Source organism: Capricornis sumatraensis, chromosome 14 (genome assembly GCF_032405125.1).
Source record: "Capricornis sumatraensis isolate serow.1 chromosome 14, serow.2, whole genome shotgun sequence".
Taxonomy (NCBI): domain Eukaryota; kingdom Metazoa; phylum Chordata; class Mammalia; order Artiodactyla; family Bovidae; genus Capricornis; species Capricornis sumatraensis.
Genome location: NC_091082.1, coordinates 50,815,104 through 50,836,520, shown reverse-complemented (window position 1 = coordinate 50,836,520; position 21,417 = coordinate 50,815,104). Strand labels below are relative to the sequence as shown.

The window sequence follows — 21,417 nt, the reverse complement described above, 5'->3', positions numbered from 1 at the left end:
GTAGACTCCCGTGGAAGGAGCAGGACTTGGTGGTAAATAGTCAGGGTTGAGGAGATGAAGGGAAGCTGAACACAGACCCTGTCTCTCTGGCTTGCTCACCGGGCTGGGAACAGTTTGGGGCAGGGGTGTTTTCCGGTCCACCTCCCCCATCCACTCCAGTGAAGTGTTCATGAGAGAACAACTTTGTTAGTTTCTTGAAGTTTTTCTTTCTTCTTATTTTTAAGACAAATATTCTTATTTTTGTTAAACTGGATATACAATTATTGTTGCTAGGCAACCAACTTTTAACATATATATAACTGCAATTTAATTTCATGTTAGCAAGACACAGCTGTTGAAAAGATAACTTTGGGTAGATCTAATCACAGTAATAAATAATTTATAGGGAATTCCCAGTGGGCCATTGTTTAGGACTCCATGCTTTTTACTGCTGAGAGCATGGGTTCGAGCCCTGGTCAGGGAACTACAAACTGTGTGGTGGGGCCAAAAAATAAATAATAATTTCTACTTTTTTTTTTTCTTTTTTTACTTTCTTACAGGGGTCATGGGCTTCTCTTGTGGCTCAGCTGGTAAAGAATCTGCCTGCAATGTGGGAAATCTGGGTTCAATTCCTGGGTTGGAAAGATCCCCTGGAGAAGGGAAAGGCTACCCACTCCAGTATTCTGGCCTGGAGAATTCCGTGGACTGTCCATGGAGTCACTAAGAGTCAGACACGACTAAGTGACTTTCACTTTTACACAGGGGTCATATTCATTAAAGCCCTAGAGGCTAATTTTGCCTTGACCTTCGCTAGTACAGAAGTGACTCTTGATTTGTTTCCTTTCGTTACAGAAGCAAATTTTGTTTTTTTAAGTTGCCCGAGAGGGAGAAGTTATATTACACCCCTACCAGTTAATGCACTAAGTGAACAGCAAACTAATCCTCTCCTCATCATTTCCTGGGAAATTAATACAGCAGAACATGTCAGAAGAGCACATGGCGTGTGCTCAGTCACGTCCAATTCTTTGTGACCCCATGGACTGCAGCCTGCCAGGCTTCTCTGTTCACGGGATTTCCCAGGAAGAATACTGGAGTGGATTGCCACTTCTTGCTCCAGAGCCTGGTGTAGGATAGGCAACTTGACTTCCTTTTCGTGTTTAGTTTTATTTCAGAGTGCTAACTTTGTAAACTGATGACAGTGGGTTCTGAGGGGGGTGAAAACTCAGTGGGAATGAATATTACTGCTTTTAAAACAGTGGTTAAGCTTTGGTGATTATTAACTTTTTCAGCTAACGTGAATGAAATTTTTCTGCTGACATGTAACACTAGTCACTGGGCTCTCTGCAGTGCTCCATCACTGAGTTTTTCATCACAGAACTGGTGACAACTTCCACTTCCAGTCCTCCGATGAGGACTGGTGATGACTTCTGCTTTTCCCCTCCCCTGTCCAGTTCTGGCTGGTAAGCACTTGTAGAGACCGGATGCCAAGCTAGGTTTTAGGGCGATAAAGATAAGTGAGCAAGAGGCAGCCAGGGAAGTGTAACCATTCTCAAAGGTTTTGGTCTCAGGTCTTCTTTACATTTTTAGAAAATATTGAGGCTCCCAATGATTTTTTGTTTAGGTGGTTTATATACACCAGTATTTTACCATATTAGTTTGGTAAGAGTACCTGGAGAAGAGAAGGGCTACCCATTCCAGTATTCTGGCCTGGAGAAATCCATGGACTGTATAGTTCATGGGGTCACAAAGAGTCATACATAACTGAGCGACTTTCACTTCACTTCAGAGAAGTGAAAACTGAGAAATTTAGAAAAATATTTATTAATTCTTTAAAAAAATAGTAAAAGCCATGATATGTCAGTAGCAGAAAATGAAGAGGAACTGAAGAGCCTCTTGTTAAAGGTGGTAAGAGGAGAGTGAAAAATCTGGCTTAAAACTCAGCATTCAAAACACTAAGATCATGGCATCCGGCCCCATTGCTTCATGGCAAATAGAAGGGGTAAAAGTGGAAGTAGTGACAGATTTTATTTTCTAGGGCTGCAAAATCACTGCAGACAGTGATTGCAGCCATGAAATTAAAAAGAAAGCTTGTTTTCCTTGGAAGGAAAGTTTGACAAACCTAGATAGCATATTAAAAAGCAGAGACATCACTTGCAAACAAAGGTTTGTATGGTCAAAGCTATGGTTTTTTCCAGTAGTCATGTGCAGATGTGAGAGTTGGATCATAAAGAAGGCTGAGTGCTGAAGAACTGACGCTTTCAAATTGTTGGCTGGAGAAGAATTGAGAGTCTCTTGGACAGCAAGGAGATAACCAGTTGATCCTAAAGGAAATCAATGCTCAATATTCACTGGAATGACTGATGCTGAAGTTGAAGCTCCAGTACTTTGGCCACCTGATTGGAAGAGCCGACTCATTGGAAGGGACCCTGATGCTGGGAAAGACTGAAGGCAAAAGGAGAAGAGAGAAGCAGAGGTTGAGATGGTTTGATAGCATTACCGACTCAATGGTAATTTGAGCAAACTCCAGGAGATGGTGAAGGACAGGGAAGCCTGGCATGCTGCAGTCCATGGCGTCACAAAGAATTGGACTTGGTGGCTGAACAAACAACAGCAGTGTTAATATCAATAACATGTTTTTAATGAAAATAACTGACTTCCGACTTTTGCATTCCAGTCCCTTATGATGAAAAGGACATCTTTTTTTGGTGTTAGTTCTAGAAGATCTTGTCGGTCGTCGTAAAACCATTCAACTTCAGCTTCTTCGGCATTAGTGCTTGGGGCATAGACTTGAATTACTGTGATATAGAATGGTTTGCCTTGGAAATGAACAGAGTCATTCTGTCATTTTTGAGATTACACCCATGTACTACATTTCAGAGTCTTGTTGACTATGAGGGTTACTCCATTTCTTCTAAGCGATTCTTGCCCACAGTAGTAGGTATAATGGTCATCCGAATTAAATTCACCCAATCCAGTCCATTTTCATTCACTGATTCCTCAAATGTCAATGTTCACTCTTGCCATCTCCTGTTGACCACTTCCAATTGACCTTGATTCATGGACCTAACTTTCCAGGTTCCTCTGCAGTATTGTTCTTTACAGCATCGGACTTCCATCACCAGTCACATCCACAACTGGGCATTGTTTTTGCTATGGCTCTGTGTCTTCATTCTTTCTGGAGTTATTTCTCCACTCTTCTTCAGTAGCATATTGGGCACCTACCGACCTGGGGAGTTCATCTTTCAGTGTCATATCTTTTTGCCTTTTCATGCTGTTGATGGGGTTCTCCAGGCAAGAATACTGAAGTGGTTTTCCATTCCCTTTTTCAGTGGACCACGTTTTGTCAGAACTGTCCACCATGACCCGTCCATCTTGGGTGGCCCTACACAGCATGGTGCATAGTTTCATTGAGTTAGACAAGGCTGCGGTCCATGTGATCAGTTTGGTTAGTTTTCTGTGATTGTTGTTTCATTCATATGTGGCTCAGATCATGAACTCCTTATTGCAAAATTCAGACTTAAATTGAAGAAAATAGGGAAAGCCACTAGACCATTCGGGTATGCCTAAATCAAATCACTTATGATTATACAGTGGAAGTGACAGATAGATTCAAGGGATTAGATCTGATCAGAGTGCCTGAAGAACTATGGACAGAAGTTCGTGACATTGTACAGGAAGCAGTGATCAAGACCATCCCCAAGAAAAACAAATGCAAAAAGGCAAAATGGTCATCTGAGGAGGCCTTACAAATAGCTGAGAAAAGAAGAGAAGCTAAAGGCAAAAGAGAAAAGGATAGATACATTCATCTGAATGTAGAGTTCTAAAGAACAGCAAGGAGAGATAAGAAAGCCTTCCTCAGTGATCAATGCAAAGAAATAGAGGAAAACAATAGAATGGGAAAGACTAGAGATCTCTTCAAGAAAATTAGAGATACCAAGGGAATATTTCATGGAAAGATGGTCACAATAAAGGACAAAAATGGTATGGACCTAACAGAAGCAGAAGATATTAGGAAAAAGTGGCAAGAATACACAGAAGAATTGTACAAAAAAGATATTAATGACCCAGATAACCATGATGGTGGGCCATAGGAAGCATCACTACAAACAAAGCTAGTGATGAGGTGATGGAATTCCATCTGAGCTATTTCAGGTCCTAAAAGATGATGTTGTGAAAGTGCTGCACTCAATATGCCAGCAAATTTGGAAAACTCGGCAGTGGCTTCAGGATTGGAAAAGGTCAGTTTTCATTCCAATCCCAAAGAAAGGCAGTGCCAAAGAATGTTCAGACTACCACATAATTGCACTTATTTTACATGGTACCAAAGTTTTAAATTACATGCTCGAAATTCTCCAAGCTTATCTTTAACAGTGCCTGAACTGAGAACTTCCAGATGTTCAAGCTGGATTTAGAAAAGGCACAGAGGAATCAGAGATCAAATAGCCAACATCATTTGGATCATCAAAGAAGCAAGAGAGTTCCAGAAAAACATCTGCTTCTGCTTTATTGACTACACCAAAGCCTTTGACAGTGTGGTTCACAACAAATTATGGAAAATTCTTCAGGAGATGTGAATACCAGACCACCTTACCTGCCTCCTGAGAAATCTGTATGCAGGTTAAGAGGCAACAGTTAAAACTGGACATGGAACAACAGACTGGTTTCAAATTCGGAAAGGAGTACGTCAAGGCTGTATATTGTCACCCTGTTTATTTAACTTATATGCAGAGTACATCATGAGAAATGCTGGTCTGGATGAAGCACAAGCTGAAATCAAGATTGCTGGGAGAAATATCAATAACCTCAGATATGCAGATGACACCACCCTTATGGCAGAAAGTGAAGAGGAACTAGAGAGCCTCTTGATGAACGTGAAAGAGGAAAGTGAAAAAGCTGGCTTAAAACTCATCATACAAAAACCAAGATCATGGCATCTGGTCCCATCACTTCATGGCACATAGATGGGGAAACAGCGGAAACAGAGACTTTATTTGCTTGGGCTCCCAAATCACTGCAGATAGTGAGCACAGCCATGAAATTAAAAGACAGCTGTTCCTTGGAAGAAAAGCTTTGACAAACCTTGACAGTGTCTCTGCTTTTTAAAGCAGAGACATTACTTTGCTGACAAAGGTCTGCCTTGTCAAAGCTATGGTTTTTCCAGTGGTCATGTATGGATGTGAGAGTTGGACCATAAAGAAAGCTGAGTGCAGAAGAATTGATGCTTTTGAACTGTGGTGTTGGAGAAGACTCTTGAGAGTCCCTTGGACAGCAAGAAGATCCAACCAGTCCATCCAAAAGGAAATCGGTCGTGAATATTCATTGGAAGGACATGCTGAAGCTGAAGCTCAGCATGAATACGTTGGCTACCTGATGCAAAGAACTGACTCAGTGGAGGAGACGTGATGCTGAGAAAGATTGAAGGCAGGAGAAGGGGATGACAGAGCAGGAGATGGGTGGATGGCATCACTGACCGGATGAACATGCGTTTAAGCAAACTCTAGGAGTTGGTGAAGGACAAGGAAGCCTGGCGTGCTGTAGTCCATGGGGTCACAAAGAGTCATAGACGTCTAAGTGACTGAACTGAACTGTACGAAAATAACTACATTTTCCAGAACAAATTCAGTGAGTGACACTGTTTTTACTTTCACAATTCTCTTAAATGTCTAATTTAATGGAAGACAGCTGGAATCTCATTAACTTTTTTATTTAATTTGCTGCAGCACACTTGTCATGTAGCCTCTGGAAAACTCCACTTGACACGGGAGAATGAGAGTGAAAAAGGCAAATGCCTTAATGTTTGGCTTCATAGACCCTCTGAAAGTGTTTCTGAGACCCCTAGATATGGCCAGCTTTAGTGATAGGAGCACAGACACTAAAGCTAGATTTTAGTGAGTTCAGATTCCAGCTTTGCCACTGAACCATTAGGCAAGACATCTAACCTGTCTGTACCTCAGTTTGCTCATATACAAAATGTACATAGGTACCTGCTTCAGTGGGTTATTATGAGGATTAAATAGTAAGGTGTAAAGTACTTAGAACATTACTAGAAGCATCAGTTTTTATTTAAATAAATAAGCCCTGTTAATAATTCTTTTCATCAAGGAATTTAATCTAGTTAAGGAGATAGTTGAAAAACCAAACAACTTCAGGATTTTGTATAAATTCCTTGATAGATATATTTATAGGAGAGGCTTCTCAACTTTGGGGCCAAGAGTCAGGACATTCCTGTTGTCTAAACCATGGAAGGTGCAGATTTCCACCAATGTTAGAATGAATTATAAATTCTTCAGACAGTGTCCATCCCCATTAACGTTTGCTGTAATTTAACTTTTTCATCTTCCTTATTCGTAATGGAAAGAGTGTGAGCAGCCTAATTGGTTTGCTTCTCTGATGCCCACTTAGAGCCAGAAACTTTATCATAATTGTCAGATATGCCCACTGTGTGGGAGGGCAGGTGCTCAGAGTTCATTGCCTGATTATGAATTAATGACAGTCAAAATGTGGGAGAATCATTTCTGTGATCCACTGGGCTTCTGTGGTACATATTTATAATCACTTGGTAACTCTGGGATATAATTGTAAGGAGGAAATTATAGATAATATTTTTATTGAAAGTTAAACCTAATCATTTTGTTCTTAAAAGAGTAAAATCTCTTAATGTAACTTTTGTTATTTTCTCATTGTTTTAGGGAATTATATTGGATATTTATTATATTTTTAAACTTTAAACTTTTTATTTTGCTTTGGGATATAGCCAGTTAAAGTGTTGTGGTAGTTTGAGATGAACATCTAAGGGACTCAGCCAGATACAGTGTATATTTGTTTTAAATTCTATTTAAAATGACCAAGTCTGTGGATTTTATTACAATAACAAGGAGCTTTAATGTGTTGAAAAGTGTAGTATGCTTATTGTAAATTCACAGTGTCACTCAAGAAGGTTTGATAAACAGCTGGTAAAAAAATTAAGATGCAATTTTTAAAAAGTTAGTTGATAACGTATAAAAATACTGCCACACAGAGTTATCGTTTGTCTCAAATGAGTCCTTTTTTCTCAAGGAATGTTTAGTTTTTAATGCTCAGGTATGGTTATTGATAACGTTAATATTGTTATTCTCATGCAGAGTTGTTTCTGCTGTTTTTCACAGAATCCTCTTTCCCCCTCATTGTAGATCCGACGGAGGCGCCTTGCACGACTTGCTGGTGGACAGACCTCCCAGCCTACCACCCCTCTCACTTCTCCCCAGAGGGAGAACCCCCCCGGGCCTCCTATAGCAGCATCAGCTCCAGGCCCCTCCCAGAGCCTCGGTCTCAACGTCCACAACATGACCCCCGCTACCTCCCCCATTGGTGCATCAGGTAAGCCTCACCTTCATACCGGGGAGCTGTCTGTTACAGTTGTGACATTTCCATGCCAGGATAAAATGAGCAGCAACTTTAAAAAATCCTGCAAGCAGTGGTTTAAAGATTAAGGTCATTACAATGTGTTTTGTTAACGTCTGTTCATTTTGATGTTTTGACAGTGATGTGTTGAAGCTGACTGTTTTCTGTAACTTTCATGCTTTTTTTCAGACAAGGCCAGGTCTTTGTCTCTGATGGCAAGCAGCTTAAGACTAAATTTGGTTCTGCAGATTTTATGACTTTGGTTGATACTTTTTTTTTTAAGATAAAATATTCTGCAAATGCAAGATTGAAATAATGGTCAGAATAATGCCCCTGATTATGGGTTTCATTGTCTTCATTCTATATTGTCATAGAACCTTTTCTCTAAATTTTCAGGGTATGTAAAGTTCGCCTGGGGAATTCCCTGATAGTCCAATGGTTAGGACTGTGTACTCTCACTGCTGAGGGCCTGGGTTCAACACCTGGTCAGGGAACTAAGATCCCATAAGCCTTGCAATATGGCCAGAAAGAAAATAAAATAGAATAAAAGTTTGAACTCTTAACTACAGAAGTATTAATATAAATGAGCCATAATAAGTTCACCTGGTATGATGTCTTATAACTGTCTCATTGATAGTTTAACTGTTGTAGAAGTTAATTTCTTTATAATTAACGAGCTCATGGTTGATATCCATGGTTGTCTTTGTTGGGAAATGTATCTTTTAAGATATCTGTCTTTTTGCTAAGTGAACTTTTCTGTCAAATGTAATAATTATTGACTTTATAATTATTATAATAGTTAAGATTCTAAGTAGGAAAAAGCAGGTGCTAAGAGACCTGCATTGATCATCATATCATCTAATAATGTAATATCTGATTGTCAGCTCTGCTCTTGTTTAATGCACTGTCACCTCTGAACAATCCATCTTCATGATCTAGGATAACTTGTCGATTAAAAGTTATCTGCGGAGTTTCTGTTACTATAACTCTCGTTAGGCATCATTGTAGGCTCCTCCTAAGGCAAATATAAATGCTTCTATGTAAATCTGCTACTTATTAAATGAGAGAGGCTCAGGCCAAAACATGTTAGTAATAAACGATGCCTGTGTCTGAAATGTTTCCTGGTTACACTGCTTAGAGAAGCTGTGGTGATCTACTAGGAGAAAGGTTCAGGATTCCAATTGTGTTTTCTCCTTTTTCTGCCTTTGCCTGTGGTGCTGCCGGCAGTGCTGCTTGTCTCACCATGATCAGACCCCACCTGGGATGCTGGAAAGTGTCCAGGGAAGAGCTTGTGGGATGGGGAGGGACTTAAAAACTTCGCTGCATCAGCAAAGTGTCCTGGGGACTTGGAACCCTGCCTGCTCTCAGCAGGCTCCTGCTGCTCCTTGCTACACCAGGTCGTCTTGGCATGCCCTTTAGGCCCGCTCATGTCAGCCACCCTGTCTCCCCCTGTCCTCATGCCTCATCTCCCAGTCTCTAATCCTTATGTGGTTTGTCACATGTACCTTTCCTTCCCCACTTCCCTAAATTCTGAAAGCCTTGTGCCCAGCCACCAGCAAAATCATGCTCTGTCAGCGTCCCTTCCCCTTAATGCTCTCACTGGATCTGACCTCTTTCTCCATTGCTTTCTCGTTTCTTCTTCTAGACCGTTCCTCTACCCTGAAAACACACTGGTTTGAATCTTGCGTCACCTAACAGTATTCTCCACTTCTCTCCCTTGTTGAGGCTTATATTCCAAAGCCTGCTCACCCACAGGACTTGTTATGTCCACTATTTGGCTGTCCAGCACTGTTTCTGTCTTAATTTGTGATGATTTCATTAGCTGTGTGGGATGATCCTTCCAGAACTCCGACCTCTCTGTTTCTTGAGCTCCTCCCCTTCAGTGACCTTTCCTTCCCTCTGACTCCAGCCACTCACTGCCACGGTCAGACTCTAGATTTTTCAGTCTCAGCGACTTTCTGACCACCACCTTTGGCTTTTTAGCTCACCCCTCTGTGCACAAATCCTCAGTGTTCCCTCGGGGCTACAGTCCGTTGACCCATCACCTTTTTACTTTCCTAATGTTCCCCCTCCTCTTGTCCTTACTTCCCTCCTCAACCTGTGGAAATTTCATGGCCAGTCACTGCTGTCACTCCTTCTCTGGCCTCTCTCTCGCTGTCTTCCTCCCTTAAAGTATGATCTTCGTCTTAAGTCCCAGTCCCCTCCTGTTCTTGGTCTCTTGCTGTGAAATAAGGCTAGAGAAAAACCATACTAGCAGTCTCATTTCAGAGCCATCATCACAAACTCAAGTGGACCCTTAATACTAGTAAGTAATTGTACGGTATTTCCTGTTCCCTCTCCCACAGTCTGTTTCAGTCTATTTCATACCTTCTCTAATCTGTAACACCTCTTCTCCATGTACACTCTTGGCTGGTGGCTCAGCTTCCAGTTTTGTGGAGAGAACAGACGCAGGCAGAAGGGAACCTACCTCCTTCAACTTCGATCCTGCCTCCACTACCAACCAGTATGTGCGGCCAGTTTTTGTCATAGTTGAACTGTCCCTGCCCTTGCTGCCGTCTGTACCCTGGATCCCATCTCCTCTCACTGCTCAGAGCCATTGCTACAGCAGTTCCTGTCGTCTCTTCTGCTTCATCTGGTTCTGCATCTCAAGTGGAAGCCTTTTTTTTTTGTTTAAACAGCCATTGTACATGCTGTTCCTTCTCGCATCATGGGAGTAAATGAAAAAGAACTCTTTTGATTTCATATCCCCTGCTGACTTCCACCCCACTTCTCTGCACCCCTTCACAACAGAATTTCTAGAATGAGTTGCCTATCTTTAGTCTCCTCTTTCTGTCCTTGGACCTTGCTGAGTCGAGTCCCATCAGGTAAGGCCTCCTGTGGTCAGCTCTGAGTCACCGTCTGGTCTGACCTGTCAGCTCCATTCCACGTGGCTTTGGTCTTCTTCTCCTTGAAACACTCTGTCTTCAGCTTCAGAGCATTACACTCCTGATTTTCATCCTGTCTCCATCTGTTCCTTCTTAGTTCTTTGTATGAGTCTTTTTCATTTTCCAAGCTTCTAAAGGTCAGGGTTCAAGGGCTCAATATTTAACCTCTTTTCCTCTCTATCTCTATGCTTTATTCTCTTATTAATTTTATCCAGTTTCCTGGGTTTGATTAGTATTCCTAATTTAACGAAGTTGGTACCTGTTAGTACCGGAGTTGGCCTGTTCTTTGAACTTCAGTGTGAAGTTCATCTGATACACATCTCACAGTTAACACATTCAAAATCAAGTTCGTGATATTTCCTTACATCATGTTTTTTCTTAGAACCCTATCTCAGTAAATAATAACTCATTTTTTTTCTAGTTGCTTAAGCTTAAAATGGGCATCCCTGGTGGCTCAGATGGTAATGAATCGACCTGCAGTAGAGGAGACCTGGGTTCAATCCCTGGCTAGGGAAGATTCCCTGGAGAAGGGAATGGCAATCCACTCCAATATTCTTGTCTGGAGAATTCCATAGACAGAGGAGCCTGGTGGGCTATATAGTTCGTGGGCTTGCAAAGAGTTGGACACGACTGAGTGACTAACACTTCACTCTTCTTCAAGCTTAAAACATTCTCTCTTCTTTTTACCTCATATTCTAGGTTGAGAGTCAGCAAATTCTTTCTTTAAAGGGCCAGGTAGTAAATATTTTTGGCTCTGCAGGCTGTGCAGTCTCTGTCACAAACATTCTTCTCTGCCCCCTAGCACAAAACAGCCATAGACTTTGTGTCAAGTGATGAGCATTGCTGTGTTTCAGTAAAACTTTATTTACGAAAATAAGTAAGTGTGGCCTGTGGACTGAGGCTTGCTGACCTCTGTCCTAGGTCCATCAGCAAAATTTAGAACCAGACTCAATTCTCACCACCTCTTCTCATCTCACCGCCTCTCCTGCTACTGCCCAGGTTCAAGGCACTTGCGTATCTCGCCTGGACTACTAGAGTGGGCTCTAGACGTGTCTCTCCGTGCCTGCCCTGGCTTCACCTCAGTCTGTTGTTCATGCAGAGCCAGACTGGGTTCCACTGAAGCAAGACTACAGCACTGCAAAGCATTATTCTTTTCAGCGAAGAGGATAGTTATTGTCACAACAGTAACCAACAGACTTGGGCAACTCTGAATGGTTCATTCTTGGCAGATGCACCTCTATGCTGTTAAGTCACCATTGTGTTTCTCATAATCATCATTATTTGTAATCACAAACAGGTAGATATTATTAGCCATACTCTTGGCAGATTGGATAAACAGATTTTCAGGAAGTGAAGTGAAAGTCACTCAGTGGTGTCTGATTCTTTGCAACCCCATGGACTATATACAGTTCATGGAATTCTCCAGGACAGAATGCTGGAGTGGGTAACCTTTCCCATCTCCAGGGGATCTTCTCAACCCAGGGATCGAACCGAGGTCTCCTGCATTGCAGGTGGATTCTTTACTAGCTGAGCCACAAGGAAAGCCCAGATTTTCAGGAACTTACTTAATAGGTTTAAGTGAAACAGAAAATAAACCCCTCCTAAGACAGGTCACATCATCTTCTGTTGTCTTCTGGCCTCAATCGAAATAAAAGTCAGAGTCCTTACCTCGACCTGGGGCTGCATGAGGTCCTGCCCTGAACCTGTCCTCGTCTCTCTTTGCCCTTCTTCCTCCTTCAGCTACAAATGTGCTGGCTTCCCCTCTGTTCCTGGGACATTCCAGACATGGTTCCTGTTTGTGTTTGTTTTTGTGTGTCTGTGTGTGTTAGTTGCTCAATCCTGTCCAACTCTTTGAGACCCCATGAACTGTAACCCGCCAGGTTCCTCTGTCCATGGGATTCTCCAGGCAAGAATACTAGAGTGGGTTGCCATTCCTTTCTCCAGATCTTCCCAACCCAGGGACTGAACCCGGGTCTCCAGCATTGCATGTGGATTCTTTACTGACTGAGCCACCAGGAAAACCATGGCACCTGTTGGGGGTTTTTATGTTTGCTGTTTCTTTGCCTAGAATGCTCATACCCTAAAATCCACACGGCATTTTCCTTCTACTCTTCATATGTTTACCCAAGTGTCACTTTTTCAAAAAGGCCACCTTGTCTACACTTGATCTTAGCCAAAAGGCTGAGAATCGATGACCACCTTGTCTAAACGTTCATCCTGTATCTGACATAGACACTTCTTCCTCGAGCTCTTATTGCCCGCCAACATAGCATGTATATTACTTGTTGTTCTTCAGTCATGTTCGACACTTGCGATCCCATGGACTGCAGCACGCCAGGTTTTTCTGTCCTTCACTGTCTCCTAGAGTTTGCTCAGATTCATGTTCATTGAGTCGGTGATGCCGTCCAACCATCTCATCCTCTGTCGTCACCTTCTCCTCCTGCCTTCAATCTTTCTCAGCATCCTGGTCTTTTCTAATGAGTCAGCTCTTTGCATCAGGTGGCCAAAGTATTGGAGCTTCAGCTTTAGCATCAGTCCCTCCAATGTATATTCAGGATTGATTTCCTTTAGGATGGACTGGTTGGATCTCCTTGCAGTCCAAGGGACTCTCAAGAGTCTTCTTCAACACCACAGTTCAAAAGCATCAGTTTTCTGGTGCTCAGCTTTATGGTCCATCTCTCACATCCATACTTGACTACTGAAAAAACCATTGCTTTGACTAGGCGGACCTTTGTCAGCAAAGTAATGTCTCTGCTTCTTAATACGCTGCCTAGGTTTGTCATAGCTTTTCTTCCAAGGAGCAAGCGTCTTTTAATTTCATGGCTGCAGTCACCATCTGTAGTAATTTTGGAGTCCTGGGAAATAGAATCCCTCACTGTTTCCAGTACTTGTAGTGTATCCTGTTTTTTCTGCCTCCTTTCCTAGTGTGAGCTCCATGGGGGCAGGGACTTGTGTGCATTTTATTCATGAAAACAGTGTGAGTAGTTTCCATGAGGATGATGATGCCTTGTGCTTACCCTCTGTGGTCCTAGATGGCAAACATAGGGCCAGTTGGTAGCTTTATTATCCACTGAGTGTGAAGGGACGACTTCTGTTCCAGAATGAAGTGCTTCTTAGACAAATACTCAGTTGGCTGCCACCCGTGGTAAAAGGTTCTGATCCGGTAGTGACCAGGCAGTTATTCTGCAGTCTTCTTATTGCTTAACCCTTGGATTGCAAGGAGATCTAACCAGTCAATCCTAAAGGACATAAACCCTGAATATTCATTTGAAGGACTGATGCTGAAGCTCCAGTACTTTGTCCTCCTGGTGCAAAGAGTCGACTCATTGGAAAAGACCCTGATGCTGGGAAAGATTGAAGGGGGCGTCAGAGGATGAGATGGTTGGGATGACTCAATGGACATGAGTTTGAGCAAACTCTAGGAGATAGTGAAGGACAGGGAAGCCTGGCATGCTACAGTCCATGGGTTTGCAAAGATTCGGACGCAACTAAGCGACTGAACAACAATTTCTTAATCAGGGTGCTTTCAGTACAAGTGACAGAAGCAAGGGTTCGGAAGTTGGCTGTGAGTCCTATGGTTGCTTCTCCCATCTGGCCCCAGCTTCTGCAGTGCCACCTACCTTTGTATTAGTTTCCTGAGGCCATCATAGCAAAGTATCCAAAACTTGATGACTTAAAACAATAGAAATTGTCCTCTCACAGTTCTGGAGATTAGAAGTCTGATGTCAAGGTGTCGGCAGGGCTGTGCTCCCTCTGAAGGCTGGAAGGAAGAATCCTTGCCTCTTCTCGCTTCAGTTGGTTGCTGGCACTCCTTGTTTTTCTTGGCTTGTGGCAGCATCACTCCAGCCTCTACTTCAGGCTTCTCGTGCCCATGCCTCTGTGTGGCTGTGTTCAAGGTTCCCTCCTGTTTTGGGGTGAAGGGACTGTACTACATGACTTGTAGTAGCTTCCCAGGTGGTACTAGTGATAAAGAACCTGCCTGCCATTGCAGGAGACATAAGAGACTTGGGTTCCACCTATGGTCAGAAAGATCCCCTGGAGAAAGGAAGGAAGGGCAACCCTCTCCAGTATTCTTGCCTGGAGAATCCCATGGACAGAGGAGCCTGGCAGGCTGCAGTCCATGGGGTTGCAAAGAGTTAGACACGATTGAAGCAACCTAGGACACAATATAATGTTGCGTCTGCCTGTCTTAAAGCTTTATAAACATGGTGAATGTTTTTCTCACACATGATAGCTGTTTTTTTGGTCATCATCATTGATAATGTTGCATTTACATTTGAGCTTATCCAGTGTTTACTTAGGGCTGTTGCAGGTCAAACATGGTGCTTGGTCATGGAAGCACAGAGATGAGAGAGACTCATTTTCTTTCCTGGAAGCACTTACAGTCCAGCAGTGGTGAAAATGTTCTTTAGTTTCCTTTTAAAAATCTGTGCTTGTTAAATTCCTGGGACGAGAGACTGGTTTTCTTGGTTCCTTCCCCCATCTTGAGATCGTTCTATGATTACCTAGTCTTCAGAAATTCTTAACCCTCTGGGATGGCTTTTCTTTTATAGTCTTGTTTTGGAATTATGCTTATCTCCTCTCTGTTCCCTCTGTTGTTTACCCATCGGACATCTTGAACATGTCCAATAAAGCCTCACCCTCCCTGGCTGTCATGACCTCTCCCAAGCTGTGGTCATTCTTGCTCAAGAGTTCCCCTGTGAATCCTTTATCAAACAAGTTCCATCTTGACAGAATGATTAGGTCTGGTGGAGCAAGTTCTCTCGTTGCCTGTTTTGTCCCTAGTCCTGTGTTTCTTAACTGTTGTCATTCCATTTCCCTTTGGCAAACTGGGGATAGCCTTCTCAAAAAATACTTTTAAATGCATGTATCATTAAAACATAACATATACGAAGGAGACCAATTATATTCAAATATAGTTATGAGAATAGTTTTAAAGATTATGATACCCGTACTTTATGTGTTCCTCAATGAAGGACTTCAAATAAAATATCTGGACGCTAGTCAGAGAGCTACTGTCATTTTGACCCCCTCAGTTGTGTGTCTCTGTGTGTGTGGTCAAGATCTTCTGCTCTGGAAGCAGAAATGAGCAGCCAGGGCCTGTTAGGAACAACCAAGAAGCCGAATGATACGTTTGGCTGGCCTCCTGGCTGGTTCCGAGGTCTGGGTTAGAGACAGAATCTCTTTTCTCTAACTGCTAGTCTTTAATATGCTTAGTAATAACCTACATTCTTTTTTAGCATGATTCTTGCAAATGGCCTTTGTCATGCTTCCACTTGTGCATATGAACACGTGTTTAATGCTTTCTACCTGCAGGCACTGTCTTAGGAGCCAGGGCTGCAGAGATGGGCAAGTCTCAGTTAAGGCATGCTGAAGGGCTCACTGTCTAGTGGGAGGAGGTGGGCTTGTGAAGGGTCCTCCACGACAGGGAGGCCCGCAGTCGCTGCCTTAGGCTCATGACTGTGGTGTTTGATTTGTAATTATGATTATTAGGTAATTTTGGGTTGAAAAACCCAAATGAACTTTTTGGCCAACCCAATATGATATATTTTATGTATATTTTTAGTTATTCCATTTTTTTTAATAAAATTACTTTTTAGATTTATTGAAAAGTTGCATACACACTGAGAGTCCTCTTATGTCCTTCACCCATTTTCCACTAATGTTAATATCTGGTACGTTTATCAAAACTAACATTATCCTTAGTATTTTATTATCAACTAAACATAAGTGTCCTTAGTCTCATTTAGTCTGTGACAGTTTTTCAGCCTTTTTGTGTTTTTCATGATTTTAGCAGTGGTGAAGAGTACTTTGTAGAATTTTCCTTACTTTGGCTTTATCTTGGTGTTTTTCTCATGATTAGACTGGGATTTGGGTATAGGAGGAAGACTGTCGTAAAGGTGAAGTTTCTCATCAGACATCTCTGGTGATGTTGATCTTCATTCACCTCCCCGTTAAACTGGGGTTCACAAGGTCTCTCCACTCCTTTTCCAAACTCGTTTCTTTGGAATTGAATTCCTAAGTTCAGCCCAATTTCTAAGTTTTACATCCTGGAGGGGCAAGTATGTACATATATTTTAAATTCTTCTATAAGGGACATTTGTCCAGTTATTTATTTAATCCTTATTTACATCAGCATGCTCAGTTGATTCAGTTGTGTCCAACTCTTTGCAGTCCCATGGACTGTAGTGCGCCAGGCTCCTCTGTCCATGAGATTTCCCAGGTAAGAATACTGGAGCGGGCTGCCAGGCCCTCCTCCAAGGGATCTTCCTGATCCAGGGATCAAACCCACATCTTGTGTCCCCTGTGTTGGCAGGTGGGTTCCTTACCATTTGCATTACCTGAGAAGCCCACATCAGCATGAATTCATGTATATTTATTTTATTCTTTTGAGCTGTAATTCATATTGCTATGTCATTTATTTCTGCAATTTTTAAAAATGCAAGTTGTTCCAGTTTTGGCCATTGGGAACTCATTCATGTTGACTTCTTTGCTGACATGCTTATCCTTTTAGTTTTTTGAGTACTGTCTTTCTGGCATTTGTAAAACGCTCCAGGCTCATCTTATATTTTCTCTGCCCCAGCCATAGAATCAGCCATTTCTTCTCAGAGCAGTCATGGTCTTTTGATTCCAGATGTATGATTCTCTGCATGATTAGTTCTATGGAATATTCAGAACAAATTATAAATGTCATATTTAGAACCAGTCATAAATATGAAGATCAAAGCAATTTTCCAATTTGAGTTGTTGGTTTTCTTGTCCCAAGATTTTCAATATTACTGTTTTACTTTACAGGTTTGAAATTCCATTTCATTTGTGTTTATTCACGAGAACAGACTTGTTTCACCAGAAAATTAGCTGATGATCAAATATGTCATTCTGCTTTATGTAATAGAATATGTTCATTTTAATTCATGTTGGGGGTGATGTTCATATTGGCCGAATAAGATAGAACTATACTTTGTATGTTTCATGAATGCTAACCACTTAGCTAAGTTCATTGTCAAGGTCTATGTAAAATGCTTTAGAATTTTGATTAGCAGTGGAATGAATGATTCCTTTTATAATATTAATGTCTTTTCAAGTTTTCTTTTTTAATTTTAGAAGGTATACAACATATATAGCTTTGGTTTAAAGTAGCTGTGATTGAAGAACTGTTCAGCAGTGTGGGGTAAAGCAAACTGCAGCATTTTCTGTGGAGTGAGAAGTCCTGAGTTTTAATCTTTGTTCTATTTCTGACTTGCTGAAGTTCCTAAGGGAAGTCTTAGACTTAGTGGATCTCAGTATTCTTATCTGTAAAAGAGGATTGGGCAAAAGCTTTAAAGTCACCTCACCCCGCTTCCCTTCCTTTTTAACAGCTCGATTGAGGATTTAAGGCTCATTTTAGTGACCCAGTGCTTTCTTTTTCAATTAAAAAAAATTTTTTTTTATTGGAGGATAATTTTTCTCCGATAATTGTGTTGGTTTCTGCTGTACTACAACGGGAGTCAGTCCTGGGTATCTATGTATACCCCCTCCCCCTTGAACCTCCCTCCCAGCCTTCACCCTCCTCCCCAGCCCTCCCGGTTACTGCAGAGTGTTGGGCTGGGCTCCCTGTGCTGTGCAGCAGCTTCTCGCTAGCTGTCTGTTTTACACACGGTAACGTATGTGTCCTCACTGCTCTCAGTTTGTCCTACCGTCTCCATTCCCCGCTGTGTCCGCAAGTCTGTTCTCTGCATCTCTATTCCTGCCCTGCAAACAGGTTCATCAGTACCATTTTTCTAGATTCCATACATATGCATTAATATACTGTATTTGTGTTTCTCTTTCTGACTTACATCACTCTGTATAACAGCCTCTAGGTTCATGTACTTCAGTTTAGCTGACTCACATTTGTTCCTTTTCATGGCTGAGTGTGCTTCTTTTTATACTAGGGTTGAGCAAGCTTGTGCATTTGTGTGTGTGTGTCTAAAATCCTGGAACAGATCTAGGGTTATAGCTTGAAAGTAGTTAATCTGGTCTAGTGTGTACCTGAAAGGGAACGTCACTCAGGAAATGCTACAATATTCGTAGGAAACACTTACAGAAATAAAATCCTTATTATTTACTTTTTTGTAGAAACAAATTCATAGTTTACTTTTAACAAGTTCTCATTATTCATAAAAATTGGGAAAGCTGCCATCTTCAAAGGCTGTAGTTCACATTTTATTAAGTACACGTGGTTTCCTCCATTCTGTTATGTACACTTTTACTTTTTAAAGATTTGTTTTTTAGTTCTCATGTAGAAATTTTACTCATCTTCTAAGAAAGAATCAGAGGAGTTTATGTCTGTATTTTAGTTCTTTAGTGTCTGGCTTTATGAAGATGAAGACTGTGGGGGAAAAAACAATCTGCATTCTTTGAAATGGGCTCCCTGACAGCCATCCCTCAAGTTAGAAGGGGAAAAGAGTGAAGATAACAAAAGACTTGTATGATTTGAAGATAAAGTAGTATTTTGTGCTACTGGTTTGATTTTAGTTATAGTATTTGATTTATATTGCTTCTAAATGAAGTCAGAGACCTTCCTTTTTAATTTTTATGTATTTATTTATTTGATTTTGGTTGCACTGAGTCTTTGTTGCTGTCCGAGGGCTTTCTCTAACTGTGGTGAGCAGGAGCTACTCTTTGCTGTGATGTTCGGGCTTCTCATTGCATTGGCTTCTCTTGCTGTGGAGAACAGGCTACAGGGCCTTCGGGTTTCAGTAGTTGCAGCACACGGGCTTAGGTGCCCCACAGCATGTGCAGTCTTCCAGGACCAGGGATTAAAACCACATCCCCTGTGTTGACGGGTAAATTCTTAACCACTCGACCACCAGGGAAGTCTGAGACTTTCAGTTTTTTAAGTTTTAAGACAGCAGTAGAATCCCTCCTAGATTCTAGATGGTATATAGAGATTGGGGAGCATTGGCAAACATAAATTCTGGGGCAGATTTGCCCTATTTGACACTTATGTGAAAGGTTCAGGGAAAAAAATCAGATGATATTCTTGTCTTATAAAAATAGTGCAAATAGATTGTATTATGCCATATGGTATACTCTGACACTCTATATGAGTATAGGATTATTATACTCATAGTATATCATAGTACTCATAGTACACTGGATTACAAGTACAGTGTTTTAAACAACTTACTGTAATTATTAGTTTAATTTTAGAACTGATTTTTATAAAGAAGAGATTTAAAGGCTGCTAAATTGATATCCCATAAAAATTGTTGAACTTTATTATTTTATTAAAAAGTTGTCAGGTAAAATGATATTCTCTTAAGAACATTGTTGATGCTCTGTAATTTGCTCCTTCAATAAAGATCTGTTGGGAATTTATTTTGGATTGTTGTTGTTCAGTCACTCAGTCATGTCTGACTCTTTGCCACCCCATGGACTGTAGCATGCCAGGCTTCACTATCCTTCACTGTCTCCCAGAGTTTGCTCAGACTCATGTCCATTGAATTGGTGATGCTTATAGTTGAATTAATTATTTAAAGTTTTACAATATTCTCTAAGCTTATTTCAGAATTCTCTCTACATCAGATGATTTTGATGTTTTACTGAAATCTACTTATGAATAGTTAGTTCTAGAAGGTCTTGTAGGTCTCCATAGAACTGTTCAACTTCAGCTTCTTCAGCATTACTGGTTGGGGCATATATTTCTTTATGAAAGTGAAAGAGGCAAGTGAAAAAGTTGACTTAAATCTCAACTTTCAGAAAACTTAAGATCATGGCTTCTGGTCCCATCACTTCATGGCAAATAGATGGGGAAACAGTGGAAATAGTGGCTGACTTTATTTTTCTGGGCTCCAAAATCACTGCAGATGGTGATTGCAGCCATGAAATTAAAAGACACCTACTCCTTGGAAGGAAAGCTATGCCCAACCTAGACAGCATATTAAAAAGCAGAGACATTACTTTGTCAACAAAGGTCTGTCTAGTCAAGGCTATGGTTTTTCCAGTGGTCATGTATGGATGTGAGAGTTGGACTATAACAACAATTCTTCTGAGCACTGAAGAATTGATGCTTTTGAGCTGTGGTGTTGGAGAAGACTCTTGAGAGTCTCTTGGACTGCAAGGAGATCCAACCAGTCCATCCTAAAGGAGATCAGTCCTGGGTGTTCATTGGAGGGACTGATGTTGGAAGCTGAAACTCCAATACTTTGGCCACCTGATGCAGAGAGCTGACTCATTTGAAAAGACCTTGATGCTGGGAAAGATTGAGGGCAGGAGAAGAAGGTGATGACAGAGGATGAGATGGTTGGATAGCATCACCGACTCAATGGACATGGGTTTGGGTGGACTCCAGGAGTTGGTGATGGCCAGGGAGGCCTGGCGTGCTACAGTTCATGGGGTCGCAAAGAGTCGGACACAACTGAGCCACCGAACTGAATTTACGAATAATAAAGATTTAGTTTCTCTTTCCCTTCTGAGTCCTGAAAAAGTTTTAATAAACAGATACATGTTAAAACCCTGCTATCAGGAGTGGGTAAAGTCTTCAAAGAAGAGAGATATGAAAGAGTAGTAAGTGGATTTTCTTGGGATGCTGGGAGGGTTAACATTTTAATCCACTTGATAGTTGTTTCAGCTACAAGTGATAACTCAAGTTGTTTTTTTTTTAAAACATGAGCCATTTTCCTTTCAGTAATATAGTATGCATTGCCTGCAAATGCCTGGGTGAGCTTTTTTTTTTGTAGAAAGATTAAACTCATGGAGTTAAAGTAAATTTTGAAATTCTATGAACAACCTGGTTTTGAAGATTTTGATAGGCACACCATGGCCCTGTGTGCCTGGCTGTGGTTCACTGCACTCTAGGCTCTGTGAGGTCAGGGATGGCAGGATGTTTGTTTTTCCCAAGCTATTGCAAGATAAGATGTTCAGTCAATAAATGGGTAGATCTGTATTTAAGGAAATGGCTTAGATGGATCTATTTGTTCATTTTCAATATCTTCTTATGAAAATTTGAAGCACCCAGCAAAGTAGAAGGAACTTGGCACTGAATGCTTATATTGTAAGTGCCCTACACACAACCCTTCAAGTTGGGAACTTGCAAAGAGCCAAACATGAGTTTGCATGTTCAGTCACATAAGTTGGTTAACATGTCTGGTGTACATTGTCACGGGTGTGC

At 41.4% G+C, this 21,417-nt stretch overlaps 1 protein-coding gene across 2 annotated transcripts in view; it reads left to right on the top strand.

Moving 5' to 3' along the window:
- The window catches only part of UBE4B (ubiquitination factor E4B), a 122,270-nt gene that overhangs the window by 30,318 nt on the left and 70,535 nt on the right, over positions 1-21,417 (top strand). For both annotated transcript variants that reach the window (XM_068986640.1, XM_068986639.1), the window contains exon 2: positions 7,149-7,335. In XM_068986640.1, coding sequence (XP_068842741.1) covers positions 7,149-7,335 — 187 coding nt within the window. The remainder of the gene's footprint in view (positions 1-7,148; positions 7,336-21,417) is intronic.